Source organism: Harpia harpyja, chromosome 8, assembly GCF_026419915.1.
Source record: "Harpia harpyja isolate bHarHar1 chromosome 8, bHarHar1 primary haplotype, whole genome shotgun sequence".
In the NCBI taxonomy this organism is placed as follows: domain Eukaryota; kingdom Metazoa; phylum Chordata; class Aves; order Accipitriformes; family Accipitridae; genus Harpia; species Harpia harpyja.
Window position 1 is genome coordinate 16,226,178 of NC_068947.1, and position 21,558 is coordinate 16,247,735.

Consider the following 21,558-nt stretch of genomic DNA (forward strand, 5'->3'; position numbering starts at 1 on the left):
TGAAACCAAGAAATGAGGAGCTGTGCCAGGACAGATGCACACCGGTCTTGTGCAAGCTTCCCACATGCAGCTGTGAAGGTACTCGAGTGCAACCTACATTATTTCAGCCCCAGGCCTTTGGAGAAGAGGCTGGAAATCAAGTCCTTGCTGGCCTAGCTCTTTCATTGCTGTTTCTATCATGTGTTTTTATGGCTTGTCTCTCAGGAGAATGGAAGGCCTTCCTTTGCATTGCTATTGCTTCAAGCAGGGCCAGTACGTTTCCAGCTGGGGCACTATTGGTGTTATTATTTATTCATTCACTTATTTGGGGGGTCGGAGCTGCCAGTGAGCCCACTGGATGTGCACTCTGCAAGCAGAAACAGCTGCTACAGCCTCTATGTCCACCCTCACCGCCATGCCGGGCACCCAGAGGTGGAGGCAAGCTGACCCATGTCCGGCCCTCCTGGAAGGAAGGTTATTTCAAGGGTCTGGAGGCACATGTCAGACTTGAACTTGTTTGCTCGCTCGGCAGGCTTGGTCTGCAGCAGGTTTTTGACAGCGGTCGTGCATTTCTCAGCAGCTCTCTTCCTGCATGTCAGCCCTTTACCATAGCCCAGGACAATGAGGAGGGCCAAGACATCCTGACGTCTCTCCAGGATCCCTCTCAGGGCCCACCTGGACAGCATTGGGGATGATAAGCCACAGCTGTAGTCCTCGGGGTTGTGCCACTGGTGTGTCAATAGCCTCCAACATATTCCTTCAGCGTTTAGTGCCAACCCCCTCACCTTGAAATCCCACCGAGCCCTCAGCCCCTGCTGCTTCCACGGGTGGTAGACAGTAAGAAGAGGGGTACCATGGTAGTTTTACGGTGTCTTCTGCAGGCCACCAAGCCTCAGCAGACACAGGAAGGAGGGTTTTCCCACCACACAGCTCAGGGGTGTTCAATCCATGTCCTGTAAAGCCCTGGCATACAGGGATCCAAGATGGGCAGATGTGGAGAGGCAAATGTTGGCAGTGGGCTTCAGCTTGCTATATTTGGTCCATGCATTCATTGGAAAAAGCTCTGGAGTCTGCAAATCAAAATGATTGGAAACTGGTGGTGCAGATACTCTGAGAACTTTAAGGCATTTTGTTATAGAGGCAAAAATTCAATGAAACCCTATAAAATTGTATGCCTGTGGGGTGGGTGTTGCTGGTTCCACTCAGCCTCCTTTATATTGCTTTGTGTGTTTACTTTTTTGTTACTGATAGGAAAAAAGTTCTCAACAATTTTGTACCCTAGGAAACATCATTTCCTGACTTTTCTTAAGCAGGTTTTTACTCTATCTGTAGCTTCATGATTTGCTACTGTGATTTCTTTCTCTTTTTTTTTTAATGTATCCTTTTCTGCCATCATAGTGTTATTATTATGGGGTTTTGCCACTGTTTGGTCCAAGCCAACTGCCTGGAAATTATTTACTTCATGTGGGCCATATCCTTAAAGGGAGTTTCCAAAGCCTGATCTCGTAAGACATGTTCCAAGGCTGATACTTCCAGCTGGTAGCCAAGATGAAATCCACACCACACTCTTGGCTTTCCACACTTCTTTGAATTCCAGAGATTCAGCTTTCCAACACAGACATCTCCTTTTTTGGATAGGTGCATATTCCCCAGACACTGTCTCCAGCAGAGGCCAATTAGGCAGTCGAGTTAGTTTTGGACCCCATTGCCTTTGGCTTTATTACCGTGTCTGGTTTAATAACTGCTCAGTTCGAGCCAGGATCAACTATTTATGCTCACTTCTCCTGACTGCACTCAGTAGCCATGCTCCCATTGCTGCAGCTCAGCTATTCAGATCTGAAAAATGAGAGGTGTTTTGAAGGTTGAAAAAACATTTGCAGTTCCAGGTTTGTTCCTTCTACCCAGTGTGGGTGTTTTCCAGAAGGTGGTGAGTATCACTGTCCATTTTGGAAAAGGATCAATTGCTGCCCAGTGCCAGCATTGAGAGGAGACTTTAGCCTGACTTCTAGCAGGAGTGACAATTTCTCCTGCTTTGCATACCCAGTTTATCAATTTTTCCAGTCATGCAACAGTGTCAGGAAGCAGAGTCAAATCTCTCTTTCCATTGTGAGTGTTAGATACAGGTTTCAGACATCCATCACCCATGCCAGGTTCTGTGTAGTGAAATTTCACCTCCTGAAGCAGTGGCTGGCTGCTGCTTTTCTGGATGGGCTGATGCAAGGGAAGTGCCAGGCTGGAGGGTGAACTCCACAGCCGTGGGAAGTGCTCTTTGCCTCCCTGCAAACCGTGCTTCTGAAAATTAATTCACTGCTGATGTATGACAGAAGTCTACTGATGTCCCCTTTGGTGTCCCCGTGGGGACGAGCCCATTCCTGCTCGCACCCTAACAGGCAATCAGCTCTTGCAGGCAGTCTGGGGTGGAGGTGAGGTGAGCCTTTCCTCTCCCTGGGCTCACCATGCAGCGGGGGCTCTACATCCTGTATTGAGAGCTAAAATCAGACCTCGACCACTCAGGTAACGGACCTAATGGCTCTGTCCCCTTCCCAGACCCAGACACACCCATCAGCTGTATGCCAACCCCTTGGCCTTGAAGCTTTGCCTTCCGTTTTTTCTTCCCCACCTCAGGCAGATGCATATGTGTGTACAGTTTCAACCACATCTGATAAAAAGCTTCAACTCCTAAAGATACCCCGTTCCTACAGAGTCCAGGCAATAGATGGCCAAGTATTTCCACCTGAAATAGTGGCCGTGCTTAGGCAGAAGCCATGACTGTGATGCCACCAAGGGGAAGGCTGATAAGCTCAACCTTGGCAGAGAGTCCCTAATGCTGGAAGCCAAATTTCATCAGTTTTCACAAGGTGTCTCGCCAGTCTTTGCAGAAAACTGCCAGCAGTTGTATTAGCTCTGTTCTGAGAAGTTTAGGGCTCTTACTTTAGGTATTGGCTAAATTTATTTTCTGAAGTTTCCACCTTTTTCTGTTTCCATCCTGAGGCCATCTTTGATTTTGGCAAGCGCTTCTCTTATTGGTTCCATCAAGGATCAAGAGCTAAAATTAAACACTTCTGGAAAGTCTTGTATGACACCAGAAATACTACTTTGGCATGGGACTTTAGCTAGTGTTCAGGACTTCATCAGACAGCTAGGAGGGAAAATAGATTATTTAAATTAGGTATGGTATTTGTATTTGTTAAAAAAGAATTCTAATTTTTCTCGCTCCATGTAAGACTGGAAGAGAACCAAATTCCCTGTAGAATAATGTTCTCAAGTGTTGGTTTTGGAAAAAAAAATTTCAAACTTACAAAACATTTTATTTAGATAAAAATAAAATGTTAAATTTCAAAAATAGCAACTTAATTTTAGCTGCTACATGTAATATAATACAGCAGTAAAAACATCCACTCTTTGCCTAACATCATGCCTACTGTTTATGTGTATTTCATTATGTTCTGTATTTCATTGTGGTTTTATTTGGTATTTTAAAATAAAGGGTTTGTGATAATTTTTAGCTCGCATATTGAATGTGGTGACTGGTAGCCTAATAACATAATTACTAATGAAATGGGTAATTGGTATGTAACTGATAATTGGTATCCTAATTGCTTCATTAATAGGGACTTTGTTCATGGGTAATTGGTAAATTTGTTATTTAGCTAAGTGGTACAATGGAATTTGGTGAAGCACCAAAAAAGTGCCTTGGGGTGGGGTCACTGCTCAGCCCCCACTTGTGTACCCAGGCAGTGATGGAGGAGCTGGCAGCAGGCAGGGGCCAGCCCTCCCACCTCCTTCCCAAGGGGAGCAGGAGGCCACTGAGCCTGGGCATCTCTGTGAAATGCTCCACGTCCTACTGAGCCCACTCTCCCACACCCGTAAACACTGGGGGGGGGGGGGGGCAGGTACAACCCATGGCCAGTGCCCTGTGCGTGGGATGCTGGGAGCAATGGCTGCATGTGCTGGGGGTGGTGGAGAAAGATGGGTGGTCCCCGCACTGATGCCCAAAACCCAACGTTCAGGGCACTGCCTTACTGCCAGAAGCAGGTCTTGCTGGTAGGGCAGCGGGGCAAGAGCAGGAGACTGGTGCAATGGCTGAAGGATAAAAGAGCAATCGGAAATGCCTTTTCCCAAATGCACTTCTGAGGCAGGGGCTATGCCCAGACGTTTTGCACTGTGTGGCCTTGCTAGGGAATGTCAGAAGTCTAAAATTACAAAAGGAGGAAAGGTCCCTGCCCTGAAGTGCTCACTGGCTATGTAGACATGGGGTGGGAGGGGAAAGAGGCAAAAAGTAACACAGCAGACTAAAGGTAGCATGGGAAATAAAATACATATTTTTGTGTCTCAGCCCAGTGGCTTATTTTTGCTGCCCAAGTTTTTAAACGATTCCAAGACGCTGGGACCACGAACAACTGTTTTTGAAGCATGTTAACAAGGTGGGTTTATGTCATATATGTATGAATGGGACAGAGGAGAATCCACTTCTCAACTAGTTACTCTGAAAAGAACATGAAAGCAGTTCATCCCTCCCATCTCACTACATATCAGCTGCATTATCATAACCAGTTAGGCTCACACCAGTTCATGGGGGTTGCAGGAGCCAGGGCCAGCCAGAGACTCACGCACAGTAATGCCACCTGACAGCATAAAAACATCACCATGTCCTTCTGAGACAGCACCACCATACAGTAACAGACCTTGCCCGTGCCTAAGGCCTCGCAAGCAGAAAGGCTAGTTTGCACCTCCTTCACCTGCCTTGCTAGGTCCCTTCATCAGCACATGAAAGCACAGACAAGCTCTCAGCCTACAGCAGCAGGCTGTCTTTGTCACTCAGCATTTGCCTTGATGCTGCAAAACCATGAAACCATGGAATGATAGAGCAACAGTTTCACGACTGTTCGCTATAGGGGTCCAAACCGAGGAACATCAAGCCTAACTTTCCTGGGCATCCCCAGTGTTATACATGCGTGGTCCGGTTCAGAAGAGGACGTGCTTTTACAGCGCATCTCCTGACTGCTGCTGCTGTGCTGTGGGTTGCCTCCTGGCGCAGTCTCAGAGCACACAAATGGGCTGGGCACCATGGCTTTCAGCCCATGGGCAGCCTGGAGGGGACAGGAGCACAGAGCTGCTGCTTGCCACTGGTGACAGGGGCAGGTCTGAGAGGGACGAGGCTGGCAGTGTTAGAGCCATCCTTAGCCTGATATGGCCAGGAGGCCTCAGGGACAAACCCAGAGAGGGAAGAGAGGATGGGGAAGGAGAGGGGAAGCCCTACCTCACTTTCGTACCCTTATGCTAAGACCTAGCGAGCCTTCCCGAGTTCGTAAATCAGCATGGAGAGGGGGAAAGAAATGCACCACCACAATCCGGGGACACTGCCTGGATGCTATCACAGTTGCTCCCCTGGCTTGTTTCCTACTGGTGTCCATTCACAATCAGAAGGTAGCTAGGAAGCAAGAATAACAAAAGCGACGTGCCCTTTTTGTGTCTATCTCAAGGATGGCATGCTCCAACTCATGGACAATTAAGTAAATCCTCTCTGGAGGGGAGACAAGGAAATTACACCTTCAATTTAGATAACAGAGAATATGATTTGTGGTTCCAGTGGATGTCATGGGTGGGATGCTTGTCACAGGCACCAAGAAGAATTAGGCAATAAGATTTCTTTACAGGTAGTTCTTTCGACACTTCACATCCAGTTCTTGAGCAGTGAGGTCCTTAAATCAGCATTTTTGGGGACCTTAGGCCCTAATCAGGCCTCTAAACATGTCCACTTTTCAAAAATAATAAGTACTCAATAACTCCAGTAGGACTACGAATGTCAGGTTATGCTTCTGGTATACATTTATTAAGGACAAAAGTTAAAGAGAAAGGTATACCATAGTGTGAAATGCTAATAGAGATGAGTCAATATTATTTTATGTTGTATTCTCATGTGAATATGTACCGCATATTCAAGGATTTTTCTTCATATGTGTACAGTCTGAATCTGGCATCATTTTGCATCTGGCTAACAAACCATATAGGCTTCTTTCTGGGGGTATACCCTTCTATCAAATTTTCAGACTTTTGCTCTCTACTTGATGCTGCTAGCATGATGTGCCCCATCACTCATCTGCCTCAGCAAGGAGAGCATCCAGACAGCTGAGTTAGACCCCACTGGCCATGCTCATCTTCAGCTATTTTTTGACTTCACAGAGTTTCCCACTGTGTTAGGGGGAAGGAAAACTGTTCCAGAGGGGATGACGTGGACCGTGGGGTATCTCAATTTCAGAGGTGGGCAAGGAAATGCATGCCATCATCAGACTGACACGTTTGTGCTGTTCAGCCCATCTGGCAGGTTGACGATGCTGCCAGCATTCACTCCCAGCCTTGTAGGTACAGCTAAGTGAGAGCAATTTAACAGTCTTGTACTGACAAGCTTGTTCCTGTGGTAAAATTCTGCGTGTGCATCTGCAGGGAGGAGGAGGGACAGGTAAGAAACCAGATGGGTCAAAATAGTTCTCACTTTCTGCTGCTCCACAACCTTCCCCAGGCAAACGCTTGCTGCCCTCAGTGCGCCTGTGCGTGCGCGCACACACACACACATGTATGCTCTCTTACACACACACACCCCCCCCCCCCTTCCCCTGACTGTTCCCGCCTCCCCAGGCCGGCTGCAGCCCTCGCTTTGCCATGTGCTCCTGTGCCGCCGTTTGGCTTGCTATGGCAGCAGGGTGGTACCTGTCCAGCCTTCTGCTCTGACCTTCATTTCAGCCTGTGTGTTCACATAACACCACACAAGCAATTTTCTTTTTCCCCCATCATCCCTTCCGTTTCTCTGAAGGTGTTGCTCACCCTTGGAGGGGGTGATGATGTTGGTGTTGGGCTCAATGCAGGTCTCTCAGGGGTCTGTCGCTATGGCCAGCACAAAATGGAGAAGCTGTGCACAAAGTGAGAACCTAAGAGGACTCTAGAAATCAAATTACTCCTAAAAATAGCACATGCTGAAGTGACTTCTGATGCATCACTTATTTCTTCCCCCTCCAAAGCCTGGAGCTGGGCAGCCTGAGCATGGCAGACCTCGCACAGGCTGCTGTGCTGTTGGGTGCCGGGCACCAGGCAGCACCTCACAACACTGCCGGGATTGGGCCTGACCGTCACAGAGCTCGTTCGGGGGTCCAGAGGTCCTCCTTCCCCCCATAACAAGATACTCGGGCTTCAGCCCCCTCCTCCACCCAGGGGGATTTCAAGGCCACATCTTCCATGAGGCCACACACTTGCCAGGGAGGAAGGGAATGGTTTCTACCACTGGTCTCAAAGTTCAAGCGTTGGCTCACTCTCCACGCTGACTCTGGGCAGCTCCTTCCTCCACATTCCCATCCCTCTGGACCCCTTTCGGCAGTGCTTGGCCAACCCACCTACGTACACAGGGCCCAAGCACCTACCCAGTGCTGTGAGAGAAGGAACCGTGATGTTCAAGATGAGCAATGTTCTGATGCCAGAAGCTGCTAGCCGCACAGTTGCAGCCTACTCAGCCTGTTGGGACCATTGTTTTCCAAGATGCCTTTTGATCAGCCACCTGGAAGCCCCTGCTGCTGCGTGGGTGTGATATCGTGGAGTAACACCAGGGCAACAGGCGCATTGTGAGCCCTGCAAGCATCCTTCATGAGCCTTGAGACACCAACATGCAGTGCTTCACAAATCTGCTCCTCAGGCACGTAATTTGCAGCGGCTGCTTTGATACTGCTTCAAAGAGGCAGTGCCTACAGTATCTAAGAGCTCTGAGGACTCTGCATCTTAATGGTTTCAACACCATTTTTTTAGGGGAAACAGATATTCCAGAGAGTCTTATATCAGGAGAAAAAATAGCCGAGGAGGCCAGCCTGTGCTGGCTGGTATGCACACTTGTTCACACTGGCAGCTGCCAAGGGTGGGTGCCCTGGAGGTACAAACTGCAATTAAGAGGTGAACTGCCCATCCATCAGCAGAATGGTGTCTTTCAGGAGTTGTGTGAATCTTTGAGCATGTTCTATGGGAAGTGCATAATTGTGACGAGGGATAAAACACAGCTGATGCGTGGGGGGCAAAAGATGGCAAGAGCCAGAGACAGGAACTCTGCTGCCAGTACCACCAGTGATCTATGTGTCCAGCACTGAGTGCTGCCCTGAAGTTGCTAGAGCCAATGGCCATGAGTTTCTTGTTGTGCCTTCATCTTACAAGTATCTCTATCCTATGGATGCCATCTGGTCTTCTTTGAAATGGTTTATTAATTATAAACAACAGGAAGGACTTTGCCCTGAGGTCTATTGAGAGGACCCACTCCTATAGGTGTATCCTCTTCGGTGACATGATTGTTAAAGGAATAGAGAAGATGACCCCAAACAAATGGAAGGTAGCAATTAACAGAGTGAAGAGATGGGAGAACTACTACCTTGACACACTTTCTTAAACAGTTCTTCCTGCAGTCAGGCTTCAAATGTGTTTTGATTGGTGTTGAATGAGTTACCCTGCTTCAGCTCTGCTGAGCCCTTTCCTTCAAAGGTTGTAAACCTAAAAAACCATGTCAATAGCACTAATAAAAGAGATAATTTTAAACCCAAATCTTTCATTTTAGCTGTATTCCAGACTAGGTTGATATGCGCTATGCTTGTGCTGGGAAGGGACAGTTAATTTGCTTTATCACAAAAATGGGCCAAAGCATGTCTAAGAGCCAGTTTAGCCAGCCTTCTGCACAAATTCCTCTGTTAATGGGAGTCATGAGACCACGCTTCAGATGTAAATGTCCTCAATTTCAAGAAAGACTGGGCTGCAAAATGAATTCTGTAGGTCAAGCCTGTCTTTGACCCCAGTGGGAGATCTGCTCCTGAGCAGGGAATATGCTGGACCATGATTGACACCAGCATCCATGGCTTAAAGAAGTCTGAAGAATTTAATGAGACTTTCTCATCATATATGCATTAACATCTGATATCAGCTCAGTAGTTCATTACACTGAGTACCTTCCTTCCAACAGTGGTCTGCAATAAACATTTCAGTGACAGGTAAAAGAAATCTTTCTAAAAGGGAAGATCCCTTCTGAAGCCTAACAATTAGTAGTTGGTTCAGACTTTAAAGCATGAAGAGTTCAGTCTCTCAGGATAAAATATGGCACTCATCATTGGAGATTTTCTTTATCCATGACATCAATTACTGAGAGGTAATGATTTCTCATGGAATTGAGTTAAAAAGATTATTTATGAGTGATGCAAAGTATTTAACAGCAGTTTTTTCAAGTTCATTGAACACTTTCTTGTTTTTTTGAAAGAGGCTCCCAATTTACATTCTCTGTGTTGCTCATTACTGGGTACGTGTTTATTGTGTACTTCTAAGAGAACTAAGACCATAAAACATAAAAGAAATAAGTTATGAGATGATTCACAGGTTCACTAAAACATTTCAATACACTGAGGCAAATCTGTGCAGTTTTTCTCTTGTGTGTGGAAACCATCTAAATGAGCATTGTAATTTGGTGTGGTGCAGAGATATCTAAAAAAGGGAGTCTCATCTACCTTCAGAAGAATCCACACATCTAATTCTCTAGAGCTGAGATGTGGATATAAAGAGAAAAATAACCATCTTTCCTCAGCTTCATCAGCAAAAACATCTGCTCATTTTTTACAAATATGGATGTAGCAGAGAATGGAGAATTAGGTGTTTCAAATGCAAGGAGGAAAGGGGGGGGAGCAGAGAGATTGGAGAGGGGCAGGAATGTTTTTATTGTCCTGGTATCATGGCCCTCAATATAATTTCACATTGGCTTGAAGCAGCAATTGCTCCACTAAATATTGATGAATATGAAGTGGTGTGAAATCAGCATGAGGAAAGAAATAGGTCTGGTGTCTCTTTACCACAAAGATAGGCAGTAATTGCACAGTACCTTGGTTTTCTTAAGAAACAAATGATGCACATCCAATTTTCCCAATGACTGTTTACCTTCACCCGATGACACGGCACTATACTACTGGGGAGAAGTAACAGTGTGCTATAGTCAAATCATCACAAACCCAATGACTTCATTGCTGTGTTCTGGATTCACATGAAAAAGAACAAGACCAAACCTGAACGAGTTGGAGCAGAGTCCCAAATTGCTGCCTCACCACAGCTCAGCCTTACCGGTCTCTACTGCCATGGCTTACGCAGCTGTGGGTTTAGGGCCACATTGCAACGCTTCTTCATTGGTAGGGTGTTTCTTCTGCCATACCTAATTCACAGTGGAGTCCATGGGACCAGGTACAGAATCACCTGCTTTCCATCCATTTTAGCAAGGAGGAAGTATCAAAAGGAAGTCATTTGTGTCACAGGAATTTATCAGTCTTTCCTGGTTTGTATTCTTTGGTAAAAGGAGGGTAAAGTCTCCATGAAGGATTTCCTGGAAACAAGCATGAGGAAAGAGGAAGTGTTTGGTGCCACATCTCCCAGAGAGTGAGGGAAAAACATCCTTTTCCTGCAAAGGGCTGGGAAAGCCTTGCTAAACAAACACCTTAACTCTTCCCAGCCTCCCGCTGGGAGGTTGAGGACTGGCAAAACTTTTCTACCCAGTCCTATTTAATGTGTATGGAAACCTGTGGGCAGGAAAAAGAACCGAGTCTGAAAGCAAATGAACTTTGGTATTTTATATAAAATCCTCTGAGATGAGTCTTCTTTCTTCCTCCCTCCCCCTTTGCTGCTGCATAAGGGTAATTACAACCCATGTTTTCTACAAAACGTTGTAACCCTTTGTACCGAAGAAAAATATTGTGGCTCATACAGTTCTGACTCAACTGGTAATTTAGGATGACAAGCAATACCTTTAACATATGACTAAACAAGCTAATAGGAGGATGTTACCAAATAGCATGCACCTTATTCAAGAGCACTTGAAATAGCATGCATGAGTCTAATATCTTCTTGGTAAGATTTTAAATACCTATTATTTTATTAGGTTTGCTAGCAATAGCTCTTGTAGCGAGGCTCGGTACACTTGACCACTGCAGGATGTCAAAGCAAATCTCTTGTTCCCACTCATGACTCTCTGTGTGACTGAAATGCACCACTAGAATAAATGATTAAAGTATCTTTGCATGAAGAGGAGAGGCAGATGCAAATGCATATGTTGATGAAGAAGCTATAACGGATGTCCCTCTGCTCTAAGCTAGCTGGAATGCAAATCACCTGAATTTTCATGATGTCTCATTGACTAATTACTTCTAAATACTTTTCCAAGCCTCGTCTTCATGGAAAAAAACATTTCTTTTCCTCCAGCTCATGAAGCAGGCTTGTAATGATTGGCTCGACAGATTTTTTTCCCTATTTTCAAGTCCTCTGTCCTAATAGCATGCTGCAAGCCAGGGTACAGATGGGACAAATGCACTTGGGGCAAAAGCCTACAGAGGCCCAAGCCAGGGATGTAATGATGGGACACAAGGTGTGAGCTTCTGTGAGTGAGTGGGGCCCATTTTGTGCCATGCCTGAGAACTGGGAGAAGGCTGGCTAGGTAGTGGAAAGGCAACCCACATCGCTGAAAGCCCAGCCTCTGTCTCTGTGGACTTGTTCCTTGACATTTCCTTCTGCAGCGACCATGTGGAGGAGGTATGGAGAGAAATGCACAGAGGAAAAAAGGAGGGATACAGGAACAATGTTCTATGTAAGAAATACAAAATCAGAAAACTGTTTTAGAAATCAAATACATGTACGGGCCAGACTCATTTATATGACTTACTTAAACTGCACTTAACTGTCAGTGCCTGACATTTCTTGTTGGCTAGTTCTACGCCTCCTCAAATCAATGAGAAACATTAAGCTAGGAAATTAGCCTGAGTTAGGCCAGAGGAATATGAATCACAGCAAATCAAAAGAGCCACAGGACTGGGAAAGTGCCACACCAGTAGAAGCTGAGGCAGTGGAGAGCAAAACCAACCAATATGAGGAAGTCCAGGAAAAAAAGTGACCAAAAAAAAAAGGATAGTCACCCATGGTCTGTTTCTACTATCAATAGAAAGCAGCTATATACATTCTCTGCTCTGCGATAGCCATCTCAAGAGCCTTTGGATAGACTGGAAATAGTCTCACAGTAAGGCAGCCTTTGATGCTGGTACACACAGGCATTTTCAATAGCTTTCTCATCAGATTCAAAGAGGGAGAAATTGATGCCATATGGAGATATACATGAATATATGCCTAATCACTTATTTGTGCCCAAACAAACTTTTTCTCTACAGGAACATATGAGGAGTCCATTGCTATGAGGATAACTGTTCTGGCAACTACCAGGTATTTCTGTTATCAGCTGGAGGAGGGCCAGCTAGTGCTCTGGTTATCCCTGAGACTGGTACACACATATGCCAAATAATAGATGATATGCTGGGCTTGCTCCAGTAGCCAAAACAAAGCAGCTTCAAAAGCCAAAGCCAAACTGTGGGTTGTGCATAAACATCCAGCCACCTCTGAATGCCCAAACCAGGTAGTCACTTACAGCCAGCCTATCTGAAAATGGCTTTTGGCACATGTCCATGGAGGAAACACAAACTCAGGTTTTAGAAATTTTACCTGATCTGACTCCACGCACTCATGTGGGTTGTACATTTGTTTGTTTCCCACGTGATCAGGAGCATGTCAGACACAAGACTGTCACAGGGTAGTCAAGTCCTTCATGTGAGGTCTATCAGCTCCTCACTAAACTTAGCTTGAAGGCTGAGGTTAGTACATAGTTAATAAATAGGGAGATGATGCAACAAGTTCATGCATCTTTGGAAGCAATTTTGCAAAGACTGTGAAGAACTGGTGAAGGCTGAAACAAGTAAGGTTTGTTTCAGCTTAGTCTACTGGTTTCTCCCATAACAGAACTGAAAAGGGGGCTATGGGAGTTTGCCGCAGTGCTCCTCTTTGGCCAGAGTTGAGGCCAGGAGGTTGACAGTCAGCAGGTAGGCAGAGATGCTGACGGAGTGTCACAGGTTAGAGCTGGGATCAAGGAGAACCGTGAAGGACTCAACCCCAGACAGAACATTTGCAGGGCCTTTACTGAGAAGAGCAAGAAGAAACAGCTGGAACTGCTGATGCCCAAGAGGAAAAGCGAGGAAGGAAATGTTGGAACTGGTCATTTGTGTATGAGGCTCTTGGAAGAGCTGAAAAATATTTAGCTCCCTGACTTGCAGCACAGTGTCTCCAGAGCAATCTCTCCTGCCCTGGGGCACTGCTCAGGGAGCTCTGCCTTCCTCCAGCACCAGTGGTGGTGTGTTTCTGGCAAGAGTCTTGTGGCCTTCAGACTAAAATTGTTCAGTGGTACTAAAATCAAGCCAAGTTCATTTCAGCCAAAGTCTAAAATGGATAACGAGAAAACAGTCCCATTGAATGCTTCTTCACTTATTTTTCACTTTAAGGACCACAGATAGCCCACAGCCACTGGTCTCCTTCAGGCTGGAAGAGCCCTATTCCAGCAGCCACTTAAGTCATCTCAGAACCTATGAGAGTTTATTTCTTTCCCTTAAAATCCCAACAGCTCCTTTCTACATTACTACACAAGGATTTTGGCTTTTGTTTAAAAACATATGGCCTTCATGTCAGTAAAAGAAAGCCTAAAGATGCAAACACTATAAGTTTGAAAGCCAGTAATCCTTTTATTTTCTCAGCTTTCAGCACTTGGCACTGGTGACAATGACAACATCCAACAGTGAAAGACCTGTACAAGTGAGATACTGTGTAAAGTTAAGCTGCCCATCTACACAACATGAATGCTCTTTTTGAAAAGAGTAATTTTAGGGAACAGGGGAGAAGGAGAGACTGTAGTTCTGTAGGCACCAGAAGACTGTGAGCTGGCTCGCTTTCTGGGATGGGAACATCTACATGAGGATCCTGTGTAAATCTGCTGTCTAACAAGCTGCACACTCATACACACTGAGCATTTCAAGGCTCTCTGTCCTTGCTGCCTCCTCTCACTTGCAGAAAATCAATCAAATTGAATTCTCTATTCCTCTTTTAACTTGCCAGGACTAATTGTATAACTCTTCTTTCAATAAGAAACCAGATTTCGAGGTCCCCAGCTGGTTTCTGAACAAGAAACTGAAACAAATCTGAGCTGCTGTCTCCCCCCAGTGTCAGCACATTTTCTTGTTCAAGGCTGCAACTGCAGCACATAGGATAGGATGCCCAAGGGTAAAAAAACCTGCTGTAACTTATCCAGTGATAGCATGGATCAAAACTCTACCCTGGTACATCAGAGAACAGCTATTGGTTCAGGTCTCGGAATGGATAAGATCTCTTCTAAGTTTGGAAACTCTAGGACATCAGCCTGCTGCGACACCCATCACAAGCTCTAGGGGTTATCTATGCTGTAGTGCTACTCCGAAGTCAAGGAAAAAAGCATCCAGGTTGGACCAGATTTGAAGTCTTACATGTACAAAGAGGTTTTCTGATTTGGCTGTAGAGGCAAAAAAGTGGTGATGCAGAGGACTTCTGAGGAGACTGCTCATAGCTGCTTTCTCCCCAGTTGAGGCCAGGGACAAAAAAGAGGCTTCTCGTGTTAATTCCCTTCTTGCACATGTTTGGCAAGGTAGGACCTGCAGATTTTAATGCTCGTCTTGATTGCATTGGGTGCTAAATGGTGCCCAGCTGGTGTCCAACTGCTTTGATGCTAAATGACTTGCTTTAAAGGGAGATTGTACCTTTGATTCTGCTTACAGAGCAACTGTTATGAAGTAGAGAATACCTCTGCTTTCAGTTTAAAAACCAAAAAAAGCTCATTATTACTATTGGTCTAGAAAAATCTACCCTTGGTTGAGAGTCTAGATTGGGGCCAATATTCAAAGGCAACCAGTGACTGCATGGAGCCAAGACATTGCTTACTTTTGAAGCTGGTGAACACTATACAGGCCTGACAATTTCCTGTTAAGGTTTGGGCATGTGGCTTAGCCAAGTACCTTGGTGAGTTTCCCGCAACTGCTGTTTAATGGAAGTGGTTAGCAGACTCTGTTATCACTGAACACCACAGAGCCATTTAATTAAATTACCATTCAATTCCACCTTTGCATAGACAGATGACTGCTGAGACTGTAGAGGGAAACTGCTGTTTTACAGTGGCACTATGAATTCCCTAGCCTGGCAGTCCTGAGGCTGCCATAGCAAGGATACCGCTCTATCCCGGGAGTGGGTTTCTGCAACCCTTATATTCCCCAGTCACCAAGGTGACCGCATGAACAGTGAGAATTTAAAAATCACTGCAGTTCCCAGGGAGTAACTCTGCCACAGTGAGAGCTCTCCAAGCACCAGCTGTAACAGCTGCACACAAACTTAGGTAGCACTTAGACGGACACTGCAGCAGCATGCACTGGTGTCACCACAGCAGGCACCTCAGCCCGCAGCCGCAGGGAGAGGGCAGGAGCGAGCCATCCCGGAGGCCTCCCAGATCCTGCTGGAATCCCAAGGCTTCTCCAAGGGCCCTCCACCTCTTCTCTTCCCTCCTCTCCCTGCTCCACTGTCAGATTTCAGCTTCACCTTAACTTCCAGAACATACAAGGATCTAGGAAGTGCTTTATAATGGAAACGTGAAGGCAAACATACCTGTTGGCACTTCCACACATGCCTAACTAAGCCTTTATTTCTGTGAAAAAAATCTGCTCTGTTGATTAACCTACTGTGACCAAGTTAGCTTATCCTCCAGGAATTGGTGTTATTGCACATGCAGGAATAGCTAGCAAAGGTAATGAAAACCCTCTCTGCTTCATAGGCCAGGTAGTAAATAGAGAGCCATACACAGTTCTCAGATACTGTGCATAGCAAAGTAATGTAATAAATCTCTGAGCATGAAACTTCCTCAAAGGTGACACTGTGATTTGCATTACTCTAAGGAAGTCGTAGGTGCAGAAAGTAGTTTGAGAAAGACCTGCCTGGAAAAGCTCCTCTCCTGAGTTTGTTCATCTGGATTCAACAAAGGGCCCCCAAATCTCAGATTTACACCCTTGCAGGAAGCAGTTGCTCTGAAGAAGTTGCACAGAGCCCTCCCCATTTCCTTCTATCTGCCCATGAACCTTGTACACACCCGTTATGGATTCAGAGTATTTTTCTCTTTAAAACCAGCCACCTCCTTGCAGCTGATCTTTAAAAACTGCCTCCCCTGCAGCTCTAACTGTAGCATTTGAGTAAGCAGCAACTAAGGCCATCAGGTTTTGTTTTTTTTTTACAAAGGATTTTTTTATTGCATAAATAGAGGCTTAGATATTTTGCTGTACATATAAAAAGTTGAGATACAGTTTAAGTGAATGTTACCCTTGAGGGTTTTATTCCTTTGACACATCCTTCATCTACAGGAAGGCTTCATTCTCCCAGGAAAGGAATCCAATGCAAGCTGCCAAGTGTCAGAAAATCTGCAGGGTGGGGAAACAGCAGTGAGAACAGCAGGCATGATATGCTGGCAGCACATGGGCTAAATCTGCCTGCCCACGTGGCACGCTGCAACCAGAGCTAATCACAGCTCTGCAGTGCTGACACTGGAGAACATTTTTGGGGTAGGACAATTCACCCCTTCTTGCAATCCCATTATAGAAAGACATGGCTGACAGTCTGAAAGATGGCAGAATTTAGGAAGGACTGGGCCTCTGGTGGGCAACACTGGGTAACTGGGCAAGTAGCATATTTCTGTGAAATCAGAGACGCTTTAATGCCAGTCATTCAACAAGGTCAACGTCACATGCTGGACACAGAGGCCTTGTGGGATGAGCTCACTACCCTGGTGCAGCAATCCCTTGGGCTATGGACTCTGCCAAACAGAACTCCCTGGGACCCAACTATGCACACACAGCACAGCATGGTCTCCTCATTACAAGCAGCAGGCTCATTTGTTTAGCAATAAAACTCCATATAATTTACTCTGACTTATTCTGCAAAACCAGAAAGAAGTGTTCTCACAGCATCTTCCAGTGGCTAGCGAAACTTATTTAAAATAAAAGTTTAAAATGGCACAAGTCTACCCAGAGACAAGTGCTCAATCTGATGTAAACAGGAGACCAAAAACCACCTTTGGTTTTGTTGTTTTTCTATGCGAATGAACCACTTCATTCCCATAGTTATTTCCAGGGCCCCATTTCTAGTCACAATTTCCAGTCCTTGTTGCACAAAATAAAACCATGATAGGTTTGAAATCAAAACTAGTAAACATTTCTAAAAACTGAAACTCTCTTCATATGTGAGGTGATGACCGCAAAAGGGGAAAGTTAAGTTTTTTAGTTTAATAAAGAGTAACATTACATCAAACTCCTACTGAGCTTACAAAGGGCAGGCAGGAATAGAATTCCCATTTTGCTGCAGAACAGAGATGTGAAATGAACTGATACAAAAATCACACACCAAACAAGGCAGGGAATATAATCTTAGCACTAGGCAGTACTCATTTTGCTAATGGACTTGATCCAATAAGGCAATGATTGCTTAAACTTTGAAACAGAGGGAAGGAATTCAGCACATGGGGAATGAAAACCCAAAACTTTAAGAAATTTTGCTCTTCTATGCAGAAAGATGTCCATTTTTCTCAGTGAAGTATATATGGTGGATGTTAGATAGCAAAACCTGTAGCATTTCTGTTACCTTGGGAAGTTCCATGGCATGAGATTTGGCCCTTCCAGCTAAATTATCTACAACTTGTCATGTATTTAACTAATATGGAATGGCTGATTCTTTTCTCCTAATTACATGACTTAAGGCCAAGACGTCTTACTGCATCATCCTGTCTGGCATGCCTCTCATGCATTTTTTCCTGATTTAACCATCTCTTTATGCATCAGGACTTCCTGTGCAATTGGTTTGGCGTAAAAATTCAGGGAGATTAAGAGCAGAGAAGGAATACTGTGCTAAGACCTCCTATATCACGAACTATGGCTGTCAAGTTTTCTGGTGATAACTGCAATTCCTACAAAGAATGGGCAGGATATGGGTGTGCAAATACGCTGAAATGTCACAGGAGACAAATATTACAAGAACTCAGATAACGGTGAAAGCTCTAATTGCACAATCCAAATGCAACCAAGTCAAAACATAATGGGATTAATATGTCAATGCCATTATCGAACACCAGAATGCCGAATAAATTCTATACCTGAGAAGACTCTTCAATCATCCTTCTTCTCTGCTTCTGTTTTCAATTTCTCTTCATGTTCCCTCTTCAGTTTTTCTTCAATTTTTTTGCTCTGGTACATTTTTACTCCAGCAAATGCTAAGCAAAGAATCAATGTTTTAGCTGCCAAAATGTACATCAGCAATGGGAAATTCTCCAAAGCCTGAAATACAAAATAATATATTTAGGCAGTTACTGGAACACTTGGACAATTAAAAATTAATCTACAGGGATGCTATACAGCTTCCTACAGCAACAGCATTATTCAAAGCAATGGTAATGCTTCTCTGTTCATGCTTTTTTTCTGTAGGAAACTTTAAACTAGGCAGATCAACATCTAGGCGAAAGGACAAAAACAAGTTCACTCAAGTTTGTATATGAAGCCCCTTTGAACAGGTCTTTGTTGCTTTTGTTTGCTTTACAGCAAATGGAACATTGGCACGACCTCAAGCTGAAAAAGGGGAAGAACTGAGTATCTTAGGATAATTGTAAAAGTGGAAATGCTTCTGAACAGTTCTCACATGAGCGATGGATCCGTGCATATCAGGTATCAGATGTGATCCCCAAAGACACTTTTGTGCTCCTAGAAATTTTAATCCATGGTAGGTTTGCAACTCACTTGCCCAGATCTGGAAGGCACAGAGAAATGCCTTTAAACTGGAAGAAAAGTAAAAAACCCACAGCCTTCCATTTCAGGAGTTTTTATGCCTGGAACCACTGAAATTGCACAACATATTTCAATGTTATAAAAGCATGCTACTGTAAGTGCACATGGAGTGGAAAATAAAATGCAAACTGGTAACACTGTGAACTTGGAATAGAAATGTAACAAGTGGCACAGGCACTCAGTGAAAGATGTCAATTCCAGAAGGATGTTGAAGGTACACAAATGCTGATTTCTACAAGCTGTATGTTACCTTTGACATCAGGCCACTCTCAATTTTGCAAAAACCCATCATCCTCTGTCAATCTCCCCACATATTAAAAGTGGCAATCTCTTTCAACCACAGCTCTGCAACACCAGAAAGGTAAAGCCAAGGCTGGGGGTTAGCATTGCTTTCTTGATAAATGGTTTGATTTAACATGTTAAAATTGCTAATGCATGAGGTACTTGCTCAAACGTTTCTGTGCCTTACACACCCACCCTGCAGAGTATTTATGGCCCCAATACACTAAAAGACATATTAACGAAAGGAGATGAGGAAGGAGCAGCCAGAGGAAAGCCTGGAGAGAGGAAAGCCAGGAGGAGCAGATGCGAGCAGAGCAGAGCTTGCCTACCAGTGCTGCGCTCAGGTCTAAAGTGTGAGGCCCCAACAGCAAGTACTGGGGCCAGCCCGCAAGGTAGCAAGCATGTATGGCAAGAAAGGACAACAACAACGAGTCCTCTGTCCTGGAGATGCAGAGAGGGCAGTGGTTAAACAACCTCACCTAAGCAAGGAAACCATTTTTAAACACAGGACCCATCCAGCCACATCTTACATGCATCTGCTTGAAAGAGCAGAAATTCACTGCTTTATGAATGTGAAACATCCTTACCTTCCAGTTAAATGCAACCATCTTGGCTGTGTGACGATATTGCCTGCCCTGCAGCAGGCTGCACCTAGCACCAATGAGCGTCACGCTTCTAAAGGCACAGACCAGGGCAGGAGCATCTTCAAGAAATGGAAATTAAAAAAGAATTAACCAATCTGTTTCTACTCAGCACGTCCACACTGCACACCTCTGACAAGCTCATCTGCTGCACAGCGCCTGGCAGTGTATCAGTGCCACATGGTTCAGGAATGACCTACGTGGGCCTTTTTGGAGCTGAGTGACAGGAGCAACATCCATGCTGCTGAAGGACAAGGGTCTGACAGGCCCCAGGCAGGTGCCACACTTGCGCAGAGCAGAGGCTGGGCTTCCACCATGCGCAGCACATCCCGGCAGCTGCCCAACCGAAAACACAACGCTGGCTGCTTTTGAAAGCTTGACACCTGTGCACATCACACCACCTCACTGATGTCTGAGATCTAGCGGACAAAAGTGCACCCAGAAGAGCTGTCTTGTGGTCTTTAAGCCCAGCCTGCCCTGTTTGGAGCCCGAATGCCTAAAGGATCCTAGCATCTACTATAATTTACCAGTTATCTCTGATTTACTAATAAATTAAATTCTCCATGCAGCCCATAATAACACAGAAGTGAACCAATCAGTTGCTGGATCCCTTGACTGGTCAACTCATGTTCCAGAGCTGAACTTCAGGGCTGAGAAATGCCTGAGGGCATGCTGAAGGCTGCAGCACAAAGCCACAACACTGCCCTCCGGTCTCTGCTTGCTGCTCTACCAGCACTGACATTGTTTCAGCTGCTGAATTTCAAATTAAGCATGTTTCCCTGCCTGACTCCCTCGAGATGTTTCCTGTATGTGTAATAACAGAATCACTGTCGAAAAATAGGAAGATGCCCTACAGCTTAGTCCAAACCTTCACCAGCAGCTGGACTGAATAAATCACCACCACACCACAACAGCTGCTGCTGACCTTTCTTCAGAAACAGGGAGTCAAGTAAACGTTCTTGCAGCTCCTGTGCTGCCCAGCCAGCTTCTTCACAGATGCCCTTATTTCCCCAGTTAGGCCTTCCTCTTCTCTCCTCTTCCCCCAGCTGCAAAATCCTCACCCTGCAGAGAAAACACCCTGGAAACCTCCTCACAGAGAGGCACCACCAGAGATCTCTGTTACCGAGATGGAACTATACCGAAACAGTGGCATGGCCAACTTGTTTGTCCTTCAGTATTTACTGTGTTGATCCCGAGTTGTGCAGCTCCCTTCTCCTGTTGATAAAATGTCAGGGCAGCTGTGAATTAATGGGTCGGTAGTGTTACACCTCCAAAAAAAGGGCATTTTAACTCCTGATGTTTCCTCCAGAATTTCACCAACCATTAAGATTTGAAGTCCCCTGCCAGATGGCCACAGCAAAAATCCCACATCAGAGCAAAATCTGGTTCTCAGTGCATGGTTCAGATGGCTACATGCTTCTCAATGAAACCCAAGTTACACAAGCCTGGCCTGATCTGAAGGGACTGCACCACCTAACTGGGGTGTCTTCATCTCAGAATGCTGACTTGGGTGGGGGCTTCATCAGACAGTCTTCACTCTTCTCCTAAATTGCTGTAAATTCTGTGCTTCAGTTGGAATCAATTTTGCAACATGTTGTAAAAAAGCAAGAATTCAGCCATTCAAAGACAGGCTAGCATCTGGCATATGATGCTGAAAATGGGGTTTTAGTGATTTTTTTACGTACGGAAAAAGTTTTAGATTCAGCAAATGTTATGCGAGCCCATCTGTGGGGTCTGATTGCAGGGTACCATCCCAACAGCAAGAAGCAGCGTATAATGTGTATCACCATGTGCACTCCTGCAAATGCTCTTGGTTACAAGTTGATTATTTAAACATTCAGCGCAACACTTCTGTAATATTTCCGCTCTGCTGAGACACGAGCCTGTATCTGCCTGAATTGTGTATC

General features: G+C 45.1%; 2 protein-coding genes across 9 annotated transcripts in view; one reads left to right on the plus strand and one right to left on the minus strand.

Annotated features, from left to right (window-relative positions):
- The window catches only part of SMIM11 (small integral membrane protein 11), a 41,431-nt gene that overhangs the window by 9,535 nt on the left and 10,338 nt on the right, over positions 1-21,558 (minus strand). For 5 of the 8 annotated variants that reach the window (XM_052794050.1, XM_052794053.1, XM_052794056.1 and 2 more), the window contains 3 exons: positions 19,598-19,713; positions 18,044-18,224; positions 13,554-16,319 (listed from right to left, as the gene is read on the minus strand). In XM_052794050.1, the coding sequence (XP_052650010.1) occupies positions 18,057-18,224; positions 19,598-19,713 (284 nt within the window). In that variant the 3' untranslated portion in view covers positions 13,554-16,319; positions 18,044-18,056. Of the gene's footprint in view, positions 1-13,553; positions 16,320-18,043; positions 18,225-19,597; positions 19,714-20,576; positions 21,550-21,558 lie in introns of those variants that run through there. The other 3 variants (XM_052794057.1, XR_008236215.1, XM_052794051.1) reach the window with 3 other exon arrangements.
- C8H21orf140 (chromosome 8 C21orf140 homolog) lies at positions 7,604-8,578 on the plus strand. Its single transcript, XM_052794049.1, is given in 3 exon segments — positions 7,604-8,068; positions 8,070-8,211; positions 8,213-8,578. Coding segments are annotated over 3 exon segments (762 nt in total). The 5' UTR covers positions 7,604-7,631; the 3' UTR covers positions 8,396-8,578.